At 35.5% G+C, this 23,551-nt stretch overlaps 1 protein-coding gene across 3 annotated transcripts in view; it reads left to right on the top strand.

Annotated features, from left to right (window-relative positions):
- Positions 1 to 16,161, top strand: part of LOC117222485 (uncharacterized) — a 364,434-nt gene extending 348,273 nt beyond the window's left edge. For all 3 annotated transcript variants that reach the window (XM_076522259.1, XM_076522260.1, XM_076522258.1), the window contains exons 20-21: positions 1,336 to 1,715; positions 6,084 to 16,161. In XM_076522259.1, the coding sequence (XP_076378374.1) occupies positions 1,336 to 1,715; positions 6,084 to 6,375 (672 nt within the window). In that variant the 3' untranslated portion in view covers positions 6,376 to 16,161. The remainder of the gene's footprint in view (positions 1 to 1,335; positions 1,716 to 6,083) is intronic.
- The last annotated feature ends 7,390 nt before the right edge of the window (positions 16,162 to 23,551 follow it).

Here is a 23,551-nt window from a genome sequence, read left to right as displayed (position 1 = left end):
TGAGTAGCGAAATAACGAATTTGTTGAGACTATTAATTTAATACAAACAGAATATATAATTTATTTTCTATACTTATTTATTTTGTCTACTATTTATTAATTCTTTAAGTTACTTGATGTTTATTATATATTATATATTTCTGTACGCTCTTGTATATTGTGGGATGTTTTTACTTTGAAGAACGAGTGAGAGATAATAGGAAAACTACTAGGAAAACATTCATGCTTTCATCATCACAATAAATTATAACATAAGCTGTAATTATATTGCGGATCTTCGTGCATGATAAAAATTGTCAAGAAAAATCGGTTATAAGTTTGTTTCTTTCTTTAACAATTTTAGTCGATCGACAATCATTAAATGCGTTTAATCATTTTACTATTTCATTATATATGTATATTATTATATATATTATTTCATTATATATATATATATATATAATATATATAATAATTATATAATAATTATATAATAATAAAAATTTATAATATATATTAATTAAAATAAATTTATATGTATAAATCTATTATAAATTTCTATTATTTTTCAAATAATAATTTTATAATACGTTTGAAAATATATTAACCATTTCAATGCGTAGTCCACTCGTGGTACGTGCGACAGTCACATTATTTAATTTCTGATATTTATGAAAAATTTAATCAATAAACTTTTAAATCGATCTACATATATAATAATATATGATATAATAAATATATTATATCAGTATAATGCAAATACAAGTAAAATAATCCGAATGGGGCATTCATTTTATAATATAATCATAAAAATGTTTAAATGATGAAAAACTACATAAAGTTTTTCTAACTATTAAACAGAATTATTACAATACTTACACATTATCTGAGCTTTCTTCTTATCTAAGTCTGTGTCATTATAATTAGAAAGAATGATTAGAAAACGATGTTAAAAAGAAATTTAAATATTTTATAAATCTAGTTCACACAATACATTCAATTACGTAAAAAAGTTTTTTCTTAATTTCATTGTAACTTAAAAAGAATATTTTTCAATTTTCTATTTAGTATTTGCATTACTTTATTGATCTGTTCTATTACAAATGAAGTAGTGTCCACATTCACATAAAAATGTAAAATAAAAACAGAAATATTTCAGTTTTATCTCGTGATAACGTTCTCTTGAAAATAAATCGCAAGGGATTAATTTTCTGCGACAATACGTAAGAGGTGTAAAAGCTTCTCGTCGATCCGATATGTTGCACAGTGGACCGATCGGTTTGCTCCCCGAAGAATCCAAAACAAACAGCAACGGTTCAGGCCAAAGCGATGATCGCGTTGATGTTCTTGTTACAGAACGAGACGGTGCTGAAAGACACGACCACGGAGGAGGTGAGCAGCGGCACGCCGTCGAAATTCGGCGACGCGTCGCCGATCAGTCTGACACAGGAGGGCGGCTCGCTCTCGGACAGCGGGATCTCCGACAGCGGAAGCGAGCAAGAGTTGAGTGAACGCGAGCGACGCCTGGCAGCCCTTCGCCGGCTGACCCGCAGCTTGGAGAACCAATTGGCACCAGGTAGCGAGGTGCTCACCGATCTATGGAAGCGAGTCGAGGACGCCGAAACAGAGCTTCAAGATCTGCGGAAACAGTGCCGGGAATTGATCGTACGCACCGCGGCCAGCGTTGAAGCGAGGGCCTCGAAAAGAACGGCTGGCCAGATTCATCATTTCACCGAGTGAGTATATCATCTTTTTTTTTCTTCTTTTTATCTTTGTAATGTGTGCTCGTTTGCGATAGAATTTTGGTTCGATTACAGAGTAATCGTTTAGAACAATTTCTTTTCCTAGAAATTAATATTAAACTTGTACCGTGACTAGAATAATTTTTATCGTAAAAATTTTCTGAGTCACTTGCGTGAAATTGAAATGAAATAAATATGTATTTCGTTGTTTAGTAACTTGGATAAGTCGAAAATAGCGTAACAATGTTAAATTTGTCTTTTGACTCTATAGTTTTGTCCATTATTTTTATAAATCTGGATTTAGGACCTGTGACAGATCTTCATGACCTATAAAACAATATTATTAATTTACTGTGTAAAATAGAGATTTTAAAAGTGTTGGCACAAATCCATCTTTTACACTTACAATTCGTATCGCAGAAGTTAAAACAATAATATTTAATGTTCGACTGTGTTTAAGCCGTTGGTTATATTGAAAATGTAGTAAGGTACATTAAACTTGCGCAGATCGGATAAGAACAATTGGAATTTACGCGAGGAAATGAATTTTTTAAAGATAACATTACAATTCGTTTCTGTCGCGTCAATATCTATCGATTTTCCGTTGTATTTCTTTCAAGAAACTAGCATCCGTTAGTACCGTTAACGAACCCAAAGTAATTCCCGAGGTAAACGCACTGAAACGTACTTTTTAATTTATTCTGGCGTCTGAAGATGCCACGACGTTAGGAGGGAATAAAGAACGGTCTCCTCGGCTCGCATTCCATTTGCATAACGTCGAAATGAGAAGCAAAGAATGAAGGCGTCTATTTAGACGTGGGGACAAGAGCTCGTTCGTTCATAGTTCTACTCCCATAACGCGTTCACTCATTTGAATATAAGAAGTTAGCTGTGAATGAATGCTGCACGACGGTCACCAGACTGTCTTAGGAAAAAGCTACTTCGAGGATGCAAGATGCATTGTAATAGGGTCTATAGAAGTATTTTCTTTTCACCCCTTTTTAAAACGCTTTAGCATGTTTTCGATGTATCTGTACCTAAATAGAGTGAAATTCATTTTTCTAAGAAAAGGAAAATGTTGACGAAATAATAGCATTGTATGAAACACAATCAGAATATCTGTTATCTGATTTTTTCCAACCATGAATTGTTACTCCAGCATGTGTCTTTTGGTGTTGTTTATACTTTTATTTTAATGAATAAGTTCATTTTTATATGATATTTATATTGTTTTATGAATCATTTCATTTGTACATGACTTTTATATTACTTTATGAATAATTTAATTTTTATATGATTTTTATATTATTTTGTAAACCTTGCAAATAATACAAGTCAATTTTTATGAAAAGTAAGAAAACAGAATCACATATAATACTTTGTTCGCGCATGCTTTTATAGATAGATAATATTTAATTTTAATGATAAATTGTCAGCATATTTTCTGACTATTTTTCCTAATATATGTGTAATGATTAACCTGTAGATCTTTATCAAAAATAAAAATTGTCTGCATCGATTGCAAAACAAATGAGCAATGTATAACGTTCTCTCTTTCTTAAATAATTTTAATAAATTGAAATCAATACATCAACATTTTTAATTTAATTAAACCTTTTTTTTTAATAATTTAATATTTTCTAATCATTCCATTTTTGTCATGAATGCATAAAACCTGCAGTCTAATAATGACCACAAAATATTAAGCCAAAATGAATTGAATCGAATATTTTTGATTTTTGATTTCACAAAATTGATTTTATTATTGCAACTAATTCGGTCGCGTACTTATAAATTACGGTCGAATTCACGAATAAAATGTATATCGTTTGTTAAATTAGATTATATAATGATTAAGTTTCATATTTTAATTTCGTACGGATACTTTTTAAGTATTTTAATTATTTCGCGAAATAATGACTCGATCTCGTTCGAAAATCTAATTTCCATAACGACGATATTAAGTTTAATTATCGAGGCTTCAGAAAATTGGCTCGCAACGCGTATAGCATCGGTATTTACAAGTCCCGGGAATTAAGATTAGGAATAGGGAGGAGGCAGCCTTAAACCTGTATTCCCAATTTTATTTTCCTCCTGCCAAACAGCTTCGTTCCGTGACCTGCTGTTTCAATCGCAATTACTCCGAATTCCCATTATCGCCGGGCCACCTTATTTAACTTTGTTTGAAGGATGTTTTTTATAGTCGCATTTAATCACTGCTCGGTGGCGACGGTAATAGGTTTAGTTTTCGCGGGCATGGAATGTTCGCCATATTGCATCATAAAAGAAGCTGTAAAAACTCGTCACCCCCCTTTTTTTTGCATCGATTTTGTCGCGTTTTGTCCCTTCTTCTCTGCCCTCCCCTTGCACAGCTTCGGTTTAATTTCTACGTAGAAGGAAAATAGAAAACAAAATTCGAACACTCCAGAAAATGACAGACTGGAAGGTGAACAAAAATTAATGTACGAATTCTTTGAAAACTTAGGGTATTACGGTATTTAACCTTGTAACAATTTGTATTCTAAATATTTTGTCAATTTTAGCAAAAAGGAACTAGATCTGAAAGATTTTAAATTTTAATTTTAAATAAATTTTTTGATTTCTTTTTGTTTTTCTTCTTGTATACTTTTTAACATAATGCTTAGAAGGCATCTGTACAACTACAATCAGTCCGCGATTTTATACCGATAAATCAAACGTTCACCTGCTAGAGGTGGTTAAAGATTTCTGGATTTATCGAATTCGTACGATTTCTATACGATTTTTTAAGAATTTAGGATGTTAAGCGATTTAACGAATCTTAGATTTATCGAATTAATATTCAGAAAATGGACCATTTTCACAATTATGAAATTAACGATGTGTATGACCATTCATGAATTTTTCAAAACTTTAGAATCTTAGTGTACTCGACAGTTTGCAGCATTTTCTTTTATATCGGAAATTGTACAAAGATACATTTTGATAGGCCATCAGTAATTAGAAGTTCTCTCAGACATGGCGATACATCACGGTCTTGATTTTCCGAGGAAGTTACCTTTTACTTATTTCTCATCTGCTTCACAACCTCGGGGAGCTATAAATTAATTTGCGTGATTACTGGGACAGCGTGAAGTTTTAGAGAAACCAGAAGTTTGTAGTTGCGTTATTCTAATATTAATTTAATATCTCACGCATGGAAAACCATTGCTCTTATCACGTGTCTTGGTAATAACTTGGTAATAACTCTGTGTAAAATAGTGACGTAAAAATAAAATATCAAAATCAAAATGTTCATTTGCAAAATTTTCTACATTGGTGTCTTTCGATTGCTTTTTCACTTACTGTTTTAACCCTCATTTCTGCAGCATAATTTGTCCTTTGACATCAGATTGACACAATGGTAAAAAATAAATGAGATAGAACATTAAGTCATTTATGTTGTAAATTCCTTCTTTAACCTCTTGAGTGGAAATGACGAGTCTCGACTGCTTGACCATATAAATTTCTTCTAACTGTTAAAAAAAAATGATTATGATACTTACTTACACATTCTCCTGATTTTCTTTCCACCTAAAATTGCGTCATTATAATTAGAAAGAATGATTTGAACACACACAATATTAAAAAGGAATTTAAGTAGTTTATAAACATTGTTCATAATAATTTCAATTATGTTGAAGAATGTTCTTTTAAAATTGCAATGAAATTATGAAAAAAATTCTTTATTTAATATTAGCGTTACTTCTTTAATCTATTCTATGACAAATGAAATACTGCACACAATATAAACATATAAAATTAGAACAAAAATTTTTTAGTTTTATTTTGTCATAACTTTGAATATAAATGATTCTTCAAACATAAATCGTAAGACAAGTAACTAAACATAATCGTAACAAGTAACGACTTAATTTACAGTAATGTTTACAATATACGATATAAAAATTACATCGATAGGTTACATTTTTTTAGGAAGGAATATATGGTATCACAAATACTTGCTGTAGGTTTAAGAAGAAGACAATTAGTCGACAGTGAAAGAAAAAGCCCAGTTTCCTCAATTTTCCATTTGTCTAGTCCCTTGATGATCCAATAAAAACCAGTACCATAACACACGGTTTTGTTCCTGCTCTTCATTTCCGCAATTGTAGTCAGTGTTATCTGTTACATTTTAATTTTAAAAAGTGAATAAGCAAAGCTACAGTCAGCGGAAATTTTTGCCAAAAAATCACGATTTCGTTCTCTCGTTATAAAAATGTTCGAAGTAATTAGCACCTTTGAATTCCCTACCGTTTTAAATTGCACCTGCTCATTTCAGTCGCAAACGTTCTCGTCCATTAACAAATGTTAAACACGAGCTCGCTTTTGATTTCTGTGCAGCAAACGCAAGAAGGCCAGCTTCACGGAGATCCTGAAAGAGGGTTCGGAGCGGATCATGAAGATCACGGCGAAGAGCGGAGCAACCGACGCCGGCGATCCTGACAGCGAGCCGGGGCTGTCCCAGAGCTGGGTCTGGCGGATCTTGAGGGCAGCGTTGCCCTTCCAGTTGGCCCTGGTCGCCCTGTTCTGCGCCGCTTGCTTCCTCGAGCCGCATTGCTGCGAGGCCACGAACACCTTGAACCTGTCCCTCACCCCTCAGCTACGTTATGTCAGAGGCCCGCCGCCGGTTTGAAGCCGATGCGCCCTGCACAATTGGGTAAACCTTGACGGCATCGCGCCCGCCCGAAGAGAACTCGAGCGAAGAACCCGTTCACAGATGAACCGTTTCGATTGTTCCTCAGTCACCGGAAGCGATTCGGACCGGCTGATCATGTCCCATCGATTGCGTGCCGTCCACGCATCGATCAACTGCATCGAGTCAGGTGCACAAACTGTCGTTTCCTTTGGTACCAGAGCGCGTAGCTCTTTTCTTTTCCCACGTGCTCGCCGTTTGAACACTGCCAACATTGCTCGGTACTCGCGTCGGTTCGTAGACGACCACGAATTTTGAGACTTTCCAACGCTTAATTCGAGGACGTTTTTGACTTTTTTCGACTTTCGATTCTGGTGTCCGGTAACAAATTATGGACCGTTCGAAGATCGTCGTGTTTCGTTAGAAATTCACGCGAATTTATAGAAATTCGCAGTCTGTATCTTTTTTTTGCAATCGGTCGTGACAACGAGGATCGTTTTGCTTGCTCGATCGACTTCTGAATTTGGACAGGAAACTGTGGCTTCTCAAGGTTATATTCGCACCAGTGCGAAATGTTTCAAATGGATTAATTGTTTCAGAGGAGATTGTTCGGAATATCGGAGATGCAACTACTCTCTGCTAAGCGTCTAGCGTATACATATAAAGTTCCATGCCTTCTGAGAGACTGATGACTTTACTGATTCAGAAAGTAATGAAAATAGACGATAAGTGAAGCGTTCTGTACGACTGCAACGTCTACGATAATCCGATACAAAAGTTATAACAATAAACCGTCCAGAGAACGTTTCATTTCACTTACAGAGAATTATAGACTTGTCAATTCGTGTGTTAGAGATTTGTTATAGATAATTAACGGAGGATGTTAAATACGTAATAATCGTTAATCAATCTTGATCAGTCGTCAATGTCTAAAATTTAGTTGCCGACAGAAATATGTCACTAGAGTTTTCTGTGTTCTTAAAAATGAAAAATGTTGCATTTATTACTGTCAATAGACTGCGAATCTTTACGCCAAATAATAATTGTCTGCAAGATGCAGGAGCTTAGCAAACTTCTTCATTTCTGTTGAGAAATGAATACATAATGCAATAGTATCTTTAAATGTTTTCGCTGTTTTGAATTCGATTCATTTAATTTTTGTCATAAATGGGTAAAATCCACGGTGAATATAAACATCTAGCGGTCCGCAAAGTGTTAGCCGAACCAGATTTTGAAACAACCATATGTCACTGCTTACAGTTTTGAGGACACCTCGAACTGTACGAACTGTTTTACAATTTTTCTTCACACACAAAGCACAAAGAGACGCGTACCAACGTTTCTATAATACTTCCTTAGTTCCGTAGAATCGAATTCTTTGTATCAATTCCAATCGATAATTTCACCGTTTAGAGCATTGTTGGCTCAATCGATCTCTATCCCGTCGCGTCCCACTTCGCCGACACACTGCCGCATTAATTCTCAAAGGCACACTGTTCGTCAATTACGCAAGCTCAAAAATGCGACGGGAAAGTATCCGAACCTTGAGACTGTTCAATCATTTTTCATCGAAATTCGCCAACGAATCGCGTCCCACCCACTGTGCGTTCGCTCGAGACAGCGACAGGGAACCGAAAACCAAAATCGAAACGCAGAAGAGAGAAAGAAAGAGAGAAACGAAAACGAGCGATTGAGGCGTGACAGATGGGTCACGGTCAACGAGCATCACGTCAAAAGGGAGAGACATTCACAGAGAACGCGTTTTTTATACGTTTTTAAAGAAGACTAAACGCCGGCGATCCGTCGATCGTCGTGAGCGACAACGGTAAGTATAGTTCGCGCGTGTTCGGCGTGGAACAGCTACATACCCTTATCCAGTGAACGAAGACGAGCCATAGGAAAAGATAATTCGATCTTCGAGCGAAGAATAATATCGAAGCCTCCTAAGATAACTTGCCAAGATCGTTTCGCGCGAGGCAAGAATTTCGAAAGATAAGGTTGACGAAGTATTTATAAAGAGAAAACTTTATCTTATTCAGCGAATTCGCAACGAACCGCACTGCGGACTATTTAGAACGAGTCAGAAGGCTTCGATGCCCAGACAGTGGGCTCTTTTTGTTATATAGTATAAATATTTATTTATATATATAGGATACACGTGGGGCTCTAGGAAATCGAGAAGCCGAGCGAAAGAAGCTCGAAGTTGTTTCGCGATTCGGCGATTGGTCAGACTAACTTTCATAACTGCTCTGTTCTTATAATCATTCAATCCGTCTTTGTTTCAATATATAGATTATTATAAAATTTGTTTTCTTGATGAAGCCTTTTTCGATTGGCCGTTGACGTCGCGTACGTAAAAGACATCGGATCTTTTTGCAAATTAGAAACGTTCTTCATAAATTGCAACGAGCAAGAACGAAACAAATATCGTTCCTTGTTTAATAATTTGAGTTGGTTGTTAACGATATGTAGATAATCTCAAATTCTTATAATCTCCGCACAGTTTCATATTTCGCCAACCTATTTTTACGACAAATGCATAAAATCCGCAGTCTAATTATGAAATCATCGTTGGATAACGTGTCGAGGTTGATGATAAAAGATCGTTTAAAAGGTTGATGATAAAGGACATAAATTCAGATGACTATTAATTACAATTTGCCTTCAGCACGTACATAATCGGTAAAGTAATAATCGTAAAAGAGATTGATAATAAAAGATATAACATCGAATGACTATCAATCACAATTAGCCTTTACCACGAGCACATATACGTAATCGGTAAAGCAATCGAACGAAAAGTAATGAAATCGGTAAAATCAAGCAAAATTACGAATAATCTTTTGAATGGAAGAAACAGGAGAGATTGAAGAAGATACACTACGATCGCATTGATCAGATTCTTATTTTCCAGTCGCCGAATCTCGAAATCGAGACCGAGTCTCGTTCGTCTGGCGCGCCTCTCCTTTTCCTAGCATCGCACGTGTATACATGTTGAAACTTATATATGTATACATATATGTATTATTGTTTGGAATTTAACGTCAAGCGAGAGGTGACGTTCGGAGGTTCTCTCTGAAGAAAAAGAGAAGCGAACCGACGAGATGTTCACCTGCGTGAACGCTCCCGCATTCGTGAACGGGAGCCACGCGATGTTAAACTACAGTAATACCATCGTTTTCTTGTTTTTCGTGATTTTTTTTTATGTTTTGTTTCTTCGCGACGATTGCAGTCTGCGAAAGCCGGGCAACAAGAGAGAGAGAGAGAGAGAGAGAGAGAGAGAGAGAGAGAGAGAGAGAGAGAGAGAGAGAGAGTACGCTCCCGGAGTACACGGTGGATCACCGTTTGATCGAGTTCAATGAGGAACGGGTCACACTACTCGAGAACGATTTGATTTGCTTCGTCGTTTGATCGACTTCTTGTCGAAGAGACCTCTTATCGAAGAGACTTCTTACGGGAAAGGCTTTTATCGAGGAAACTTCTCGCCGGAGAAACTTCGTACAGAATCGCGAACGATCGTCGTGCAGATTTGCCGTCGGCTCCCTCCGTTCCGATTTTGACCGAGGAGAAGTCCGCACCTTGGAACCACGAGTTTCTAGGATTTTAACGAGTTCGACGGCGTTGATCATCGAAATGCTGCATAACTAATTCGTTGAAAATTCCAATGGAACAGGGTTGAACTCGAGCAATCCACGAACATTTCGTTACGGATCAGTTACGGTTTCACGCGGCTCCTCAAAGCTCTTCGAAGCTCTTCATGTTCCTCGCGAATTTCAGAACTTCGTCCACGCGTTCTACGCTAACGCATCCACGACCAGTGGCGCCCGAGTGTCGCATAATATTTATTCTTCATGGTGGACGAGCTTAACGGTGACCACGAATGGTTCGTTTCATCCGTCACGTTTGCTAACACGAACCTGTTGAGAGTTCAATGAGAAACGTATCGAACGGTACACGGAACGATCTCTTCGAGAGATCATGCGACACAAGCGGGTCACGCTGCTGGAAGTTGACGAGTTGACAGGGCAAGGAAGAACCCTCTTTGAACCGCTGGAGAATCAAACGTGTAAAAATGTATAGCGAGCGTTCCTCGGAACGAAGGAGTTCGGAGCGAGGTCTAACGTTCTAGTTCGAAGATAGACGATAGATCTAAGACACTTCGAGAAACATTTTCTCTGCGCTTGAAAGCCGGAGCGAATCAGCTAATAAGAGTTTGGGAATTAATTCGCACGTTCTTCAACGGACTGCCGAAACAAACACCAATTTTATACGTATTTTCGAAGTTGTTAGCTAGTGTTTGAGAAATGTTTGCCTCTTAGAGATGTCTGTTTTAGAGTGAAGTGGTGCAACGTCAGGTTTATCAGAATGTGAATTAATCACATTTTGTTCGAGCGGTTGGGCTTTGGTTAGGGAGCTGCTGGTATTTGAAATATTTTTATTCTTTGATCGCAAGAAATTGTTTTCTTATTTTTTAGAAGTAAACGTTTAATTAGCCGAATGATTTTAAGTTGAATGACGCGAAACAATTTGTGCGTTTGTTAGACAGAATTTCAAAGATGTCAAAGATAATTTCGTTTTGAACTTCTTTTTTTTTAATCGAAGAATTGTAGCCTTACAATTACAGAGAATTTATTTCGTTCATTTTTTTAAAGGAACATAACGTTGAATTATGTTTAACTTCTTCAAATACAATCAGTCCCTTTCGTTTTTTGTTGTAACATACTTGTGTAAAGTATATTGGAGATTTTCTTTACGATTATCAATAATGCTTGGTAAACACACTGTCATCAGTGTTTCGAAGATTCGAAGAAAGTTGATCTTCGATCAGAAAGGTTGTGCACGCATCGAATTACGCATTTTTTTAAAAAAAGAAAATACTTTCGTCACGATCGATTTTTGTGTTGTCCACGAAATTCGGCAGTGAGATCTAATCGATGATTAGATTTCAAACGCGTAGAAAATTCGATTTTTATTTTTGTATTTATGTGAATATTAGTTTCCAGGTTTTTCTTTCACTGTTTTCGATATGCGTGTTTAGAAATTACAAAAAAGGTTCTCAATTGTTTATTCTGCTTTCTAGCGTACTTTTACAACGACAAAATTGTCCGACTGATGGCAGCCTATATTTTAGAGCAGAAAATATTTACGAGATTTTCAAATTAACGTATCGAATTACTTCAGGATTCGCCGATTTCGTATTCGATCGTCGAAGGCTCTAATAGGGAACTTGAAAAAAAAAGAACTGTAGCTAGTGTAAATAACGATCGCACGATTAGGTCGAATAGTATTTTTTCTAAACGAGAAAGAAAACGATTTTCGTAGAAAAAGAAAGGAAATCAGAGAAGTCTATTTTGTGAAATATTTTGTGAAAAGAGGGGCGGAAATCTAGATTTTAAGAAAAGTGTATCCATTCAATTATAATTGTAGAATTTTACACAATTGTTTTGTGCTTCGACGTGGAACGTAAGAGAGACATACGTTTTCCAATAAGCAGAGCAAAAGGAGAAAAAGATGATCGGTATAACTATTACAGCAAACCGAGTGCATTGTTTAATGAAAAACGTAGCAGGAACGCTATAGTCGGATCTGAATGAACTGTGTCGTTCAAAACTAAGACGAACTGTGGATACTTTTTATGACACGGTCGTGAAAACCTACTAGAATTTGTCGCATTTGTTATTGTCTTTAAAGTGGGTACATTTTGCATCCACTGTATACTGAACAGCGTGTTCTACCAGCGAGTTTTGGCTGATCAAACAGATAGATGGATAATCCACTAAAACGTTTGTTGTCTTTGGAGAATTACAATGTGCCCTTTTGTTACTTTTTTTTCAATCTTGTAATTCATTTGCAATCTTGTAATTCATTTGCAATCTTGTAATTTGTTTACAACTTTGTAATCCATTTACAATTTTGAAATTTATTTACAATTTTGAAATTTATTTACAACTTTGTAATCCATTTACAATTTCGTAATGTTCGAATATCGCTGTACATAATAAAATAATGTATAGAAGTGTATGGAACGGGCACATTAGGAAATCTATATAGGAAAACAAGCTATGATATCAAGATAATGTTACGTTACTCTTAAATTGTGTTTGTCCAAAAGTCGGGGTAGGTTATGGAAAGCAATGCGAAGGACAATTATTCGCTGGATATCGTATAAATAGTGGTACTATAATAATATTAATATTAATCGTCTCTGTTACAGCATAGAAGAAAAAAAACGAAAAAAACAAAATAAATGTACAAATGCATGAAAATAAAAATTACGGTAACTAGGTAAGGGATGATGGTGTAAGGTTTAGGCGCAGAGTGGCTGTATCCGATCAGCGAAAATTCGTCGACTCGCGCGGTTGATTCAGATCCGTCGATATCGTGTCCCACAGAGAAGGGGCGAAGGTTTCGCAATAAGGTTTGGTTTTGAAGGGTTTAGAATTTCGCACGATGCTTACTGTGTAAGCGGTTCACACGTTTGACGAGTGTGTTTGTTGCGTTTAGCGTGATAGCCTCTATCGGGGGACGCTTTAGCAGATTTCGCGGGGCCGGTTAATTTCGGCCCGTAAAACGCGTCCACGCCGCGACGGTTTCGCAGTGTGTCACAGCACCGAGAAAAACCCTGCGTTCGAAGACGACGTGTTGTTCAACACAATCGGACATCGAAGCGTGGCGGAACGTCACCGACAGCTTGTGTATCAAGCACGGATCGAGAGCGATCGACTGGATCGTGTCTCGATCGCGGAAAGGGAGAAAAGATTTTTCCGTGACATTGTGTTTACAGTGAACGATGTCTTCGTAGGAGACGAAAGGGAAAAAGAGATAAGGGAGAGAGGAAATTGCGGCGGATGCGTAACGAGCATAGTTCGCTCGTGATCTTTGCGATCCGAATGATTATGTTCGGCGATCCGCGCGCGAACGAGATACGAAACGTTGGGTGAATCCACCCTTCGCACTGTACTTACGTGTTCTTCGGTCGCAAACAGCATGCAGGCTCGATGCGTTACACGTACACACTCCGAGATACACACACGCATCCATTGAGTGCGAAACTCGAGAGCCGATTGTATTCCCTGCATAATGATTTTCTTTTTCTTGGTGGACCGATCGAAAGAGATCGGGGTGGACTTCATTGAGATCCGTGTAGATCGACCACTCTAACGCAGTCGCGTTCTAGAGAAAACGAGGGGAGAGTCGGGAATGAAGCAGTTTTCCTCGTGTGGGCTGTGTAATTTGAATGGTACGAATGTAGATTGTTTCTTTTTCATTTGATCAGAACGATAGAAGTAATAGATTGAATTTACTTAAATAATAATATGTATGCTGCAGCAAAGAAGTTTTTTAATCAATTTGTCATAGAAACGTTTCTATAATTTCGATAACTGTGAGAAAAATACCAGAAACCAATCAAAATAACTTTCTTATAATTTCAATAATTGTGAAATGAAGAAATCAGAAACCAAACTAAATAACTCTTTTATAATTTCAATAACTGTGAAAGGACACCATAGAAACAAATCCAAAAAACTTTTATAATTTCATTAACTGCGAAAGAAAGAAATCAGAAATCAAACCAAATAACTCTTTTATAATTTTAATAACTGAAAGAAAAAATCACACAGAGAACACAACCCAAATGACTCTTTCATAATTTCAATAACTGTGAAAGGACACCATAGAAACCAATCCAAATAATTTTTTTATAATTTCAATAATTATGACAGAAAAAGATCAGAAACCAATTTCAATGATCAGAAACCGATCTATTTTAACTGGTTTGATATTGAACCGTTAACAATTTATAGAACAAAATAAAATGCATTATCCTAAAATCAATAATATCGTTATAATACCTTTAATAATATCGTAATTAATGATTAACGTCCAAAAATATTGAAAACGAACGTTGCATACTGTGAGAATCAGGTTTGCAAGCGCACGAGAAGAATTGCTTCATTTTCGCCAGCCGAATGCTGCAGCATTGTCATGCACCACGTGGGATCTGTCGAACGGTGTGTTAATCAAATAGAGGGGGAGAAGTCGAGTGAAATCAAAATGACGATTTACGGTATTTGAATAGTGACACTGTGCGGCATATTCTACGACATATCCGAGTCGTTGCTCATCGAATTTTACGTACCGCGGCCGATCGACGGTCCCGTGGCATCGTCGAATCGGCGAAGCGACGCCGAATCGAATGAGACACCGGGCTCGACGAACACGAGGCCTGCCTCGCCTGCCTTATTTACCTACGATAATCTGTATAAAGTACCTGAGAAATCAAAATATTACTTATATTATAATACACACGTACACGGTAACAACGAGGACGATTCCTCGGATCTTTCTCTACTTCTTCGTCTACTTCTCTTACGTTTTTTCTTTCTCCGTTCTATTCTCGCCGTTCCACCCGGTACATTATCATTGCATTCACGCCCTGTAATCGTTGATGATCGTGTCATGCTTGTACAAGCTTGATTCCGTCGCGGAAAACGTAATCCGGTTGCGTTGCTGTTTTAGCAGCTACTTAGATATACGTTGCATGCGGTTTTTCTTTTTCTTAATTTTAAACGAAGATTGTTGACGCAAGGCAATGTGCGATTGTATATTGCTTCGTACGTTGGGGGAAAAATCTAAAAAACAAAAAAATGGAGAATACAATTTATGCGATAATCGATATTTCTTACAGCGGTCCGCGGTTTCCGTGCGCACCGATAGAAAATCATGGAAAATTGTACGCGTCGATGTAATGCAGATCGCAACAGACTGTAATACATCGTACATTTGCGAGACCGATTTTGTAACGGCGACCGTAAATCGCTCTCGTGACGAAACTGCGGGCCATTTTGCGACGAAGTTATCGAGTGTACACTGTCGAGAGTATGATGCCTGTTTGTATTGCGTCTACTTAAAAAAATACGCCGCGAAATCAACCCTTTGCGAACCGTTTCTTCCTTGAAAGTATTACGAATCAGTATACGGACGTTTCTTTTTTTTGTTTGTTTGCGGAAATCAAGTATTTTTCTTTTTTCTATTCTGTCCACGGACGACGCGATTTTTGCTCTCGCGATAGTTTTGGTTCATTTGGGTTGGTCTTGCGATCGTATGAATAAGCCTTTGTATTTGAATTCGGTCGATCACAGCGATCGAATTCGAGTATTCTGTACGTTTTATGTCTTACTTTACATTTAGGCGCCGTAATGTGGGCATAAACTTATTTGCATGATTTTCGTTATTTTACCTTCCACCTGACTTACTTCTGTTCTCTTCAGTTTTCATTGTTCTGTGTATGATCTCCACGATCACGTAGCCTGCCGTTCAGCAGTTGCGATAAGTAAAACCATTACAGCGCCGAAAAATGACTCTACTGTGAGGAAACACGTGAAGTGAATTATTTTACGAAATTAGTTCGTTTCGTCAGTTTTTTTTAAGTAGATTGAAAGTTGAATTATAGAATTCTTCTGGAATATAATTTGATACCATGATTATCGATACGAGAGTTTTTAAAACGTCTGTGTTTCCTTACGGTTCTGTTATGTTTTTCTTCTTATTGTAACTTATCGTTTATTTTATTTGCTCAGACTTGTTCGATTCTGCCATTCACTCACCTTTCGGGTGGACAATTTCATTCGTATGAAATTTCATGTCATTCGATCACCGTTCATGTTTCATCGCATCTATATTACATACTTAGATTTGAACACTACCGATAATATTTTTTACGATTATGAAATATTCTAGTGTATTTTGGCACTATCGAGAAATAAATTACAGTTTTGGACAACATTTTGTCTACTTTCATTTAATCACTACCTCTAACATCCCTGTTTTCCATACTCAGACGTAGTAGTTCAAGCGTTTGTATTTTGAAAGTTGACTTCTTGCATTTAGGAAAATATATTTCAACTTCAACCCTTAAAAACAATATAAAAGTGTTAAATCAAAAATCAAAATCAATTGTTCTTACTTTGCACATCAATAATTGAAGGGTCTAAATTTGATTGAGTCGAAGCAATCTATTAAAAACGTTTCTTTTTTACAATTTTTGTTGAATAAGTAATTAGTAGCGGTCTCACAGATTGGCAGTAAGTAGTTAAAAAGGTTAAATGCTTGCTAATTATGATAAAACTATACATTTAAATTATTAACAATCTTATTGATTTATTAGGAAATGTTATATAATATAATATATTAATTGAATATGTAGTAATATGAAAAATATTGGTCATGATAAAAAATTTACTAGACTTTGATTATTACTATACTGCAGATTTTATGCATTTATTACAAAAATTAGTAGAAAGAACGTCTTAAAATTTCTTCTTACGATTGATGCAGATATTTGCATAAAAGTGCAATAAACTGTATAAAAATCCGCAGTCTAACTATCATTTTTCAAAAACGATCTAGAAAAATTAGAATTTACGTATATGACAGAAGCCTAATTTATCGAAAATAGTTTAAAGAATCTATACTACATTAAATTGTCATGATAACATATTTTGCACCTATCGTTTTGTTAAACAAAGTATTATCTAATGATATTTAAAATGTAAAAAGGAAATATTGGAAATAATACGATATAACAATATGTGATGAACGCATGTACATGATTTCGCAATAGTAACGATACAGATCATAAGTGACTCGAAACTGGTCAATTATTTGATTCCTACTTTTCCAAATTGATTTACAGAACCATGAAGGTTCAAGAAGGTTCTATATACTTCGATAACAATAAATTTCTTAAAGAGGCCGAGGTCGCAAAGGAGAACCATATGGCTACGAAAATGAATCCAAAATCAGCTGCCGTATGCTATATAGAGTGTCCATTTTAACATCTCCAAGTTAACAATAACATTTGGTATATAGGAAGAAGAAATTGTTACGCCTAACGTCGATTTATATGGTTTCATATAATTTTTTATCTTAGTATTATATTATCTGTATAATATTTTATCCTAGTATTATATCACCTATACATATAATACTTTTTATCTTAGTATTATATTATATTAATTATGTATTCATTTTGTTTTGTATTTTCGATGTTGAAGTTAGTTGTTTCCCAATCGCAATTTTATGCGTTTCTTTAAAATGTAAAATAACGAATAATATAAAATTTATAAAATTAGAATATAATACAATTTTGAGTAACTACTTTTGGATGCATACACACGAACCTTATCCTTTTGCTGTTTAATAACCAGTTCATCTCACGATAAAGATTTCAGATAGAAATAAAATTTGATTTATCCGTTTGCGATATTTATGAATTAAAGTGAATATAAATATGTTATAATAATAAATATAAATATTCTTTTTCTATACGGCTAATACTGATCCAAGATTGTTAAAAGCGACTGACGTCTATTGCTTTATAAGAATGTCGAAATCATAATGTAATTAAGAAATTGACTTAATCATTTCCAACAACATCCTTACGATTCCCACAACTGTAAATTAAAAATGTGAAATCGGTGCACACTTTGATGGGAATTTCATTATTAAGAAAAATATTTCGCTCGCTAGAGGGTTACCCATTGCGTTTTTATTTAAACAGTCGTAATTATAATTAAATGTAAACGTTGTTACACGTACGAAACTAAAACGAACAAGAACATATAATAAATAATAATAAGAACGAGATTCTTGTGCTCAAAGGCCACGGATATTTATGCACTTATATCATATGCAGATTTTTAAAATGCCAGGAAACATGGAGATTAACAAAATCTAATAGCATTGTTACCTTCTTTTTACAATGAATAATCTCTCGATTGGCGAAGGTAATTTTACAATTAGTTTTAAGAATAGTTCTGATATCGACTATGATGACAGCGATGTAATGGACGGTGAAAATGGACGTCCATCATTATACAACGAAAGTACAAGCGAGTCATCCGATACTGACAGTGAAGGTGAAAGATTTCGACGTTTGCATAGAAAAAGAAAAATAGTCCAAGCTTTCTCTGATTATTATTATCGCTAATTATTCAGTTTGTTTCCAGTTTATTTTTATATTCGGTTTATTTATTATGTTATTTATATTATTCAGTTTATTTATTATATTGTTTATATCATTCAGTTTATTTATTATATTATTTATATCATTCAGTTTATATTTTATAAGCTCGTAAAATAGGAAAATTCATAAAAACGCATAATATGCTGTCTCTTCTTAAATTTTTATATTCGGTTTATTTATTGTTATTTATATTATTCAATTTATTTATTATATTGTCTATATCATTCAGTTTATTTATTATATTATTTATATCATTCAGTTTATATTTTATAAGCTCGTAAAATAGGAAAATACATAAAAACCCATAAAATGCTGTCTCTTCTTAAATTACTTGTTAATTTCAAAGAAAGAGTCACCTTGACCCCTGCGGTAGAAGTGACTACACGACAATCGTCCGTGATTCTAATGTTAATAAAACGGGTGAAAATGCAATTTTTGGAAGTAACTATTTCACGTTGCATTATCGCAAACGACCAAAGTATCGTGAAGACCGTTAGACCGAGCAGCCGGCGTAGTTCTCGCCGCACGTTGCCAAAAGTTATCGAGAGAAAGCGCAATGCTAAGTGTATCCGCAATAATAATCCACTGGCGATTGATACAGAGGTAGGATGATTGCGGTGTACCTGCGGCCGATTGTGGCGGCGTTAGTGAAGTCAGCGCGAAGGTAGGGATATTAGAGGTTAAAGGGCGCACCCGCCATGTTATTACGACTCACACCTGTACCCCAGGTAGGCCAGGCCGCGGCCAAACTTTTCTCCAGAGAATCTACTTAATGGTTCCAGGATATCGTAAGTCGGAGCTGTAAATAAATTATTACTGCGACCGGCGGTCTTTAATCCGGCGTTGCATAGACATTGCCCTTTAATCATGCGACGTGTAACAAGTTGCAATTTCGAAACGGGATTACGTACGTTCCGGGTATTACCACTAGGGATTCTATTATAGTTTCGCGTTACGGAACAGCTGGGGGGAACCGATCCGAGCAACGATTGCGTAGATTCCCGGGTAATCGTTTCCAATGATACTTCCACTACTTGATTTTTTATTCTTAATTAGCGCAGCCGGAGAACCGTTACGCGTAATCGCCGATTTTACCGATACGATTGCGTCTATGCAGCGTTTCGACGAGCATGATCTCCGTTGCACGTATCGGTTATGGAGGATTCGACGCGTTCACGTGTTCTTATAGAGGCAATGATTGAGCTGAATAATTAATTGAGTAATTTTTAAACATAAATATATTTAGAGACTCGGTGTACTACTTGAATAGCGATAGCTCTGGATCGTGGGTTTTCGTGCGAATTCTTATTTTCTAAATACATAATTGAAGAAGGGACGAATTTATTGCATTATACTGAATACGCGGGCTGACATGATTCTTGATTTTCTATAGTCACTATGAAATTCTTGTAGAGCTTTACTCCCCGAACAAGAATCCGAAAATTGCTCCATCACCCTCAGTTTTTGAAAAAAAAGAACGAGCTTTTGTAATAACCCAGAATTTTCGACAAAAATGAGAGGTATTGCATGAAAAGTAATATCGCGTTAGAAAGTTCTAATCTCTAAGATAGAGTTTCCCGAATATATATATATATATATATATATATATATATATATACTGGCATACAATTTATCAATTGCTTTTGCTCCTAAATAACTATATATTAACGTCAAATTTTAAAAAAGTGCCGACACGCGTAGTTTCTCCGCAATATTTTTGTATTTTTACGAAAAGTTCTTTTCACGATTTTATGATTTGTTTATAGTATGTATGTATTTGTTGCAACTTGTATGACCAAATCCACTTTACGGAGATGGACAGTGTAAATATAATTTATCTTAATTTGTTAATGTATCTGAAAAAATTTGTAAAATTAGAATGCACTGTTGGCTCATTTATCCGCTAATATTGATGATCATAAAATCGTGTAAAATACAGATATAAAACGACGTCGATCATAAATAAATAATAATTTTTAAAATGTTGAACCTCTTGAAACATATTGTTAAACAATAGAGGTATGAAAAATTTCACGGTGGCTATAGGAAATCGGAAAAGAAGTTTGATTTTGTCGGACAGTGATACAGAATAATAATACTAGAATCATATAAAGTTATGAATTGTGTCCAGCTTCTCGGCGAAAAAAGTACAACTATGCAACATAGCAACATCGTACAATATCGTACTTCTCGTTAAACCCTTGCCCTACGATTTCTTTTACGGTTGCAGTGATTAGAATTTCTATCGTAACTCGTAATTTGCTGCAAGAACAAAAATATTGATGATCATCGTATGCTTACGTATTCCCAAATGGCTGTATAATTAGCAACAATAAAATTGAATATTATTTAGGTTTTTGAGCGAACTAAATTACATATATATTCATTAAACTCTGTCCAGAATCTACGTCACGAAACCAATATTGTAGGACAAGAGGTTGACAAAGTAAAATATTTTATAAAATATTATTTTTTTTGGTATTGTACCCTAATAACTTTTTACCGAGAATATTACAGAGAATCGAACTATCTGTAACAAATATGCAATTCTATTTGAAAAGAAGTGCAATTACACATTGCAAGTGCACCGACGCTCTTGTGAAAAAATCGTACTGTAGAATAATGGAGCTTGTTAAATAGTGTATTAGTTTCCTTTGCAAGACTTATATAGATTCACTTGGAGCAGAGCTACAGCTCGGCCTAGTTACTAGAATCACTCTCTGTATACATTTCGTTGAACTGTAAAAGGCCGACTTAGTTGAACACTGTCACTCGCGGCATACTAAAAGCCGCCCCTTTCCCGAACAGTTAAACAGCCAAGTCGACGGTTCTAATTTGTAATTTACGAGGCGATGAGGGAGAAGGTGAGAGTGCGAGTGACGCGACCACTGGCGAGAAGCCGGGCTAACAGCAGCAAATGAGCGAAGACAAGAAGTATTATTTTTTACAGGGGACGACCCCCAAGCGAGCAAATGGCCTGTGTCGCCTCTCCTCTATGACTCCTACGGGATTCTTTTCCTCTCTATCGTCCCGGAGACCCTTCGTTCAAGCAAGCAGGATCGTCTTTTCCCCTTCCCTCGCGACCCTCACCACCCAAAGGGTTGAGACTGGGCGAGCTGTAAATTACCAAGAGGGCATTTTGATTAAATTTTTTATTGTAGCAGCCCGGCTACAACAGGAGAGAGCCGGCCCGGGGTGATTTAACCTTTTCTGTCGGGTCCCCGTTTTTATTTTCCATTCGCGTACCTGAATCACTGATTAGAAGTAATAATTCGGCGCCCGTGGATCCCTATCGCGAGCATGTTTGCGAGAAGCTGGTTACGAATACGAGCGACGGGATTTGTGTGTGTGTGTGTGTGTGTGTGTGTGTGTGTGTGTGTGTGTGTATTGTTTTAATAAGTAGACTTGGAGAAGTTGAAAATGAATACATTTTCGTTCTCTTTGGTTATTAATGATTTTTATAGAACTGAAATAATCTAACGTTCTAGTCAATTTTAATATTTTGTAATCATTTGGAAACCAGTTTGTGGTGTAAAGTAACAATGCTCGTAATTTAATGATAAACTTGCGAAACTTTTGCGAAATTTCTGCGAAACTCATTTTTTAAACAATCATTTCGAAAGTTTGACTACGGAGGAATTGATATAGTAAGGCAAGAATAAATCAAAATTTTAATTAAATGATAATTTTCGAGTACGGATTTTATGCATTTATGACAAAAGTTCGTAAGTGGAATTCAAAACAGTAGATACGGAGTAGAAATTTGACGACACTACTAGAATATTTTCAATTTATTGAGAACGTTATGAATGAAAATGAATTGCTATGCAACTTTTGTTTGTTGCAATCGAGGTTTTGTATATAGCATAAAGATCCAGAGTCTAGTAATTATTGTTATGATTCTTGTGTTCCTATATCTTGAATAATTGTAATCATAATATATTGTCATTGGATGTTTTCTATGCTCAAAAATGTCATAAAAAAGCAAATTACATACTTTACAGTGTACTTTATACAGGGTGATTTCTAAAGTCGTTTCAAGTAACTCTTTCCTTAGCGAAAATGCAATCTGCGGCTTCGTTTACGAGTTATTAACGGAAAACACTGGCCAATGGGAGGTGAGCTCGTCTAGCGCTAGGCGGCCGAGCCAATCAGCGTAACTGGGCTGTCTTGCGCCAGCATATCGTGCCTCTCATTGATATTTAGTATTTTTCGTTAATAACTCACAAACAAAGTATTCTTCGTTAATAACTCACAAACAAAGTCGCGGATCACTAAGGAAAAAGTTATTTCAAATGACCTCAGGAATCATCCATTTCCGGGCGTTAACTATGGAACACGCTGTATTCTGAAGAGATACTACAAACGCAAAGATTTAGTAAAAGCTTTACGAAATGTGTTTAGTTGAAGAATCGTAATATCTTTATATAATACGGTACTTATAAATTTTATTTACATTATAAATTATTATTTACTTTTAATATGTAGCTTCATTGAATCAATATGAACAAGCTCTTTTTAATGGAATTTTTATTGTAAATAAATTTTTAAATAATAAACTGTTGGTTTAAACTAATGGTATAATATTTAATATTTGTGTTATGTAACATATGTTGATTTCAATTTATAATGTAAATTTTTATAATGTAGATGGAAATCAACATATGTTACATAACACAGATATTAAATATTATACCATTAGTTTATATATATATTATATTATTATTATATATATGATCAAAATATTTTTAATAATTTTTTATTAATGTCTTGACCGCGTTAGCATCTGCTAAGTGTCGAACAAATCGTTGAAATTGTCGACGAGACGATACGTCTCCGTGAATTAGGGAAAGTAGGATGGAATTATGTGAACGTGCCTCGCCTCTCATATTTTATATATTTTTCCCAGGGGCTTCAACCGTAGTATTCAGTACCTGACCTCACTACGCAGGAGATCTTGTATGTTGAAAAATGTTAGGAATACCCGAGTACAGGAAAATCTATTTTTCACTAACAGGGACACGAAAATCTACTGTATATTATATATTTTTTCCGTGATGCTAGATTATACACTTAAAATTCTGTCTAGATCTGTGCACATCTTATTTATTTATTTATTTTTATTTACTTATTATTTATTTTCGAGAT

This window comes from Megalopta genalis, chromosome 5, assembly GCF_051020955.1.
Source record: "Megalopta genalis isolate 19385.01 chromosome 5, iyMegGena1_principal, whole genome shotgun sequence".
Lineage (NCBI taxonomy): Eukaryota > Metazoa > Arthropoda > Insecta > Hymenoptera > Halictidae > Megalopta > Megalopta genalis.
Note: the sequence above shows the minus strand (reverse complement) of the source record. Positions and strands in the feature narration are given on the sequence as shown.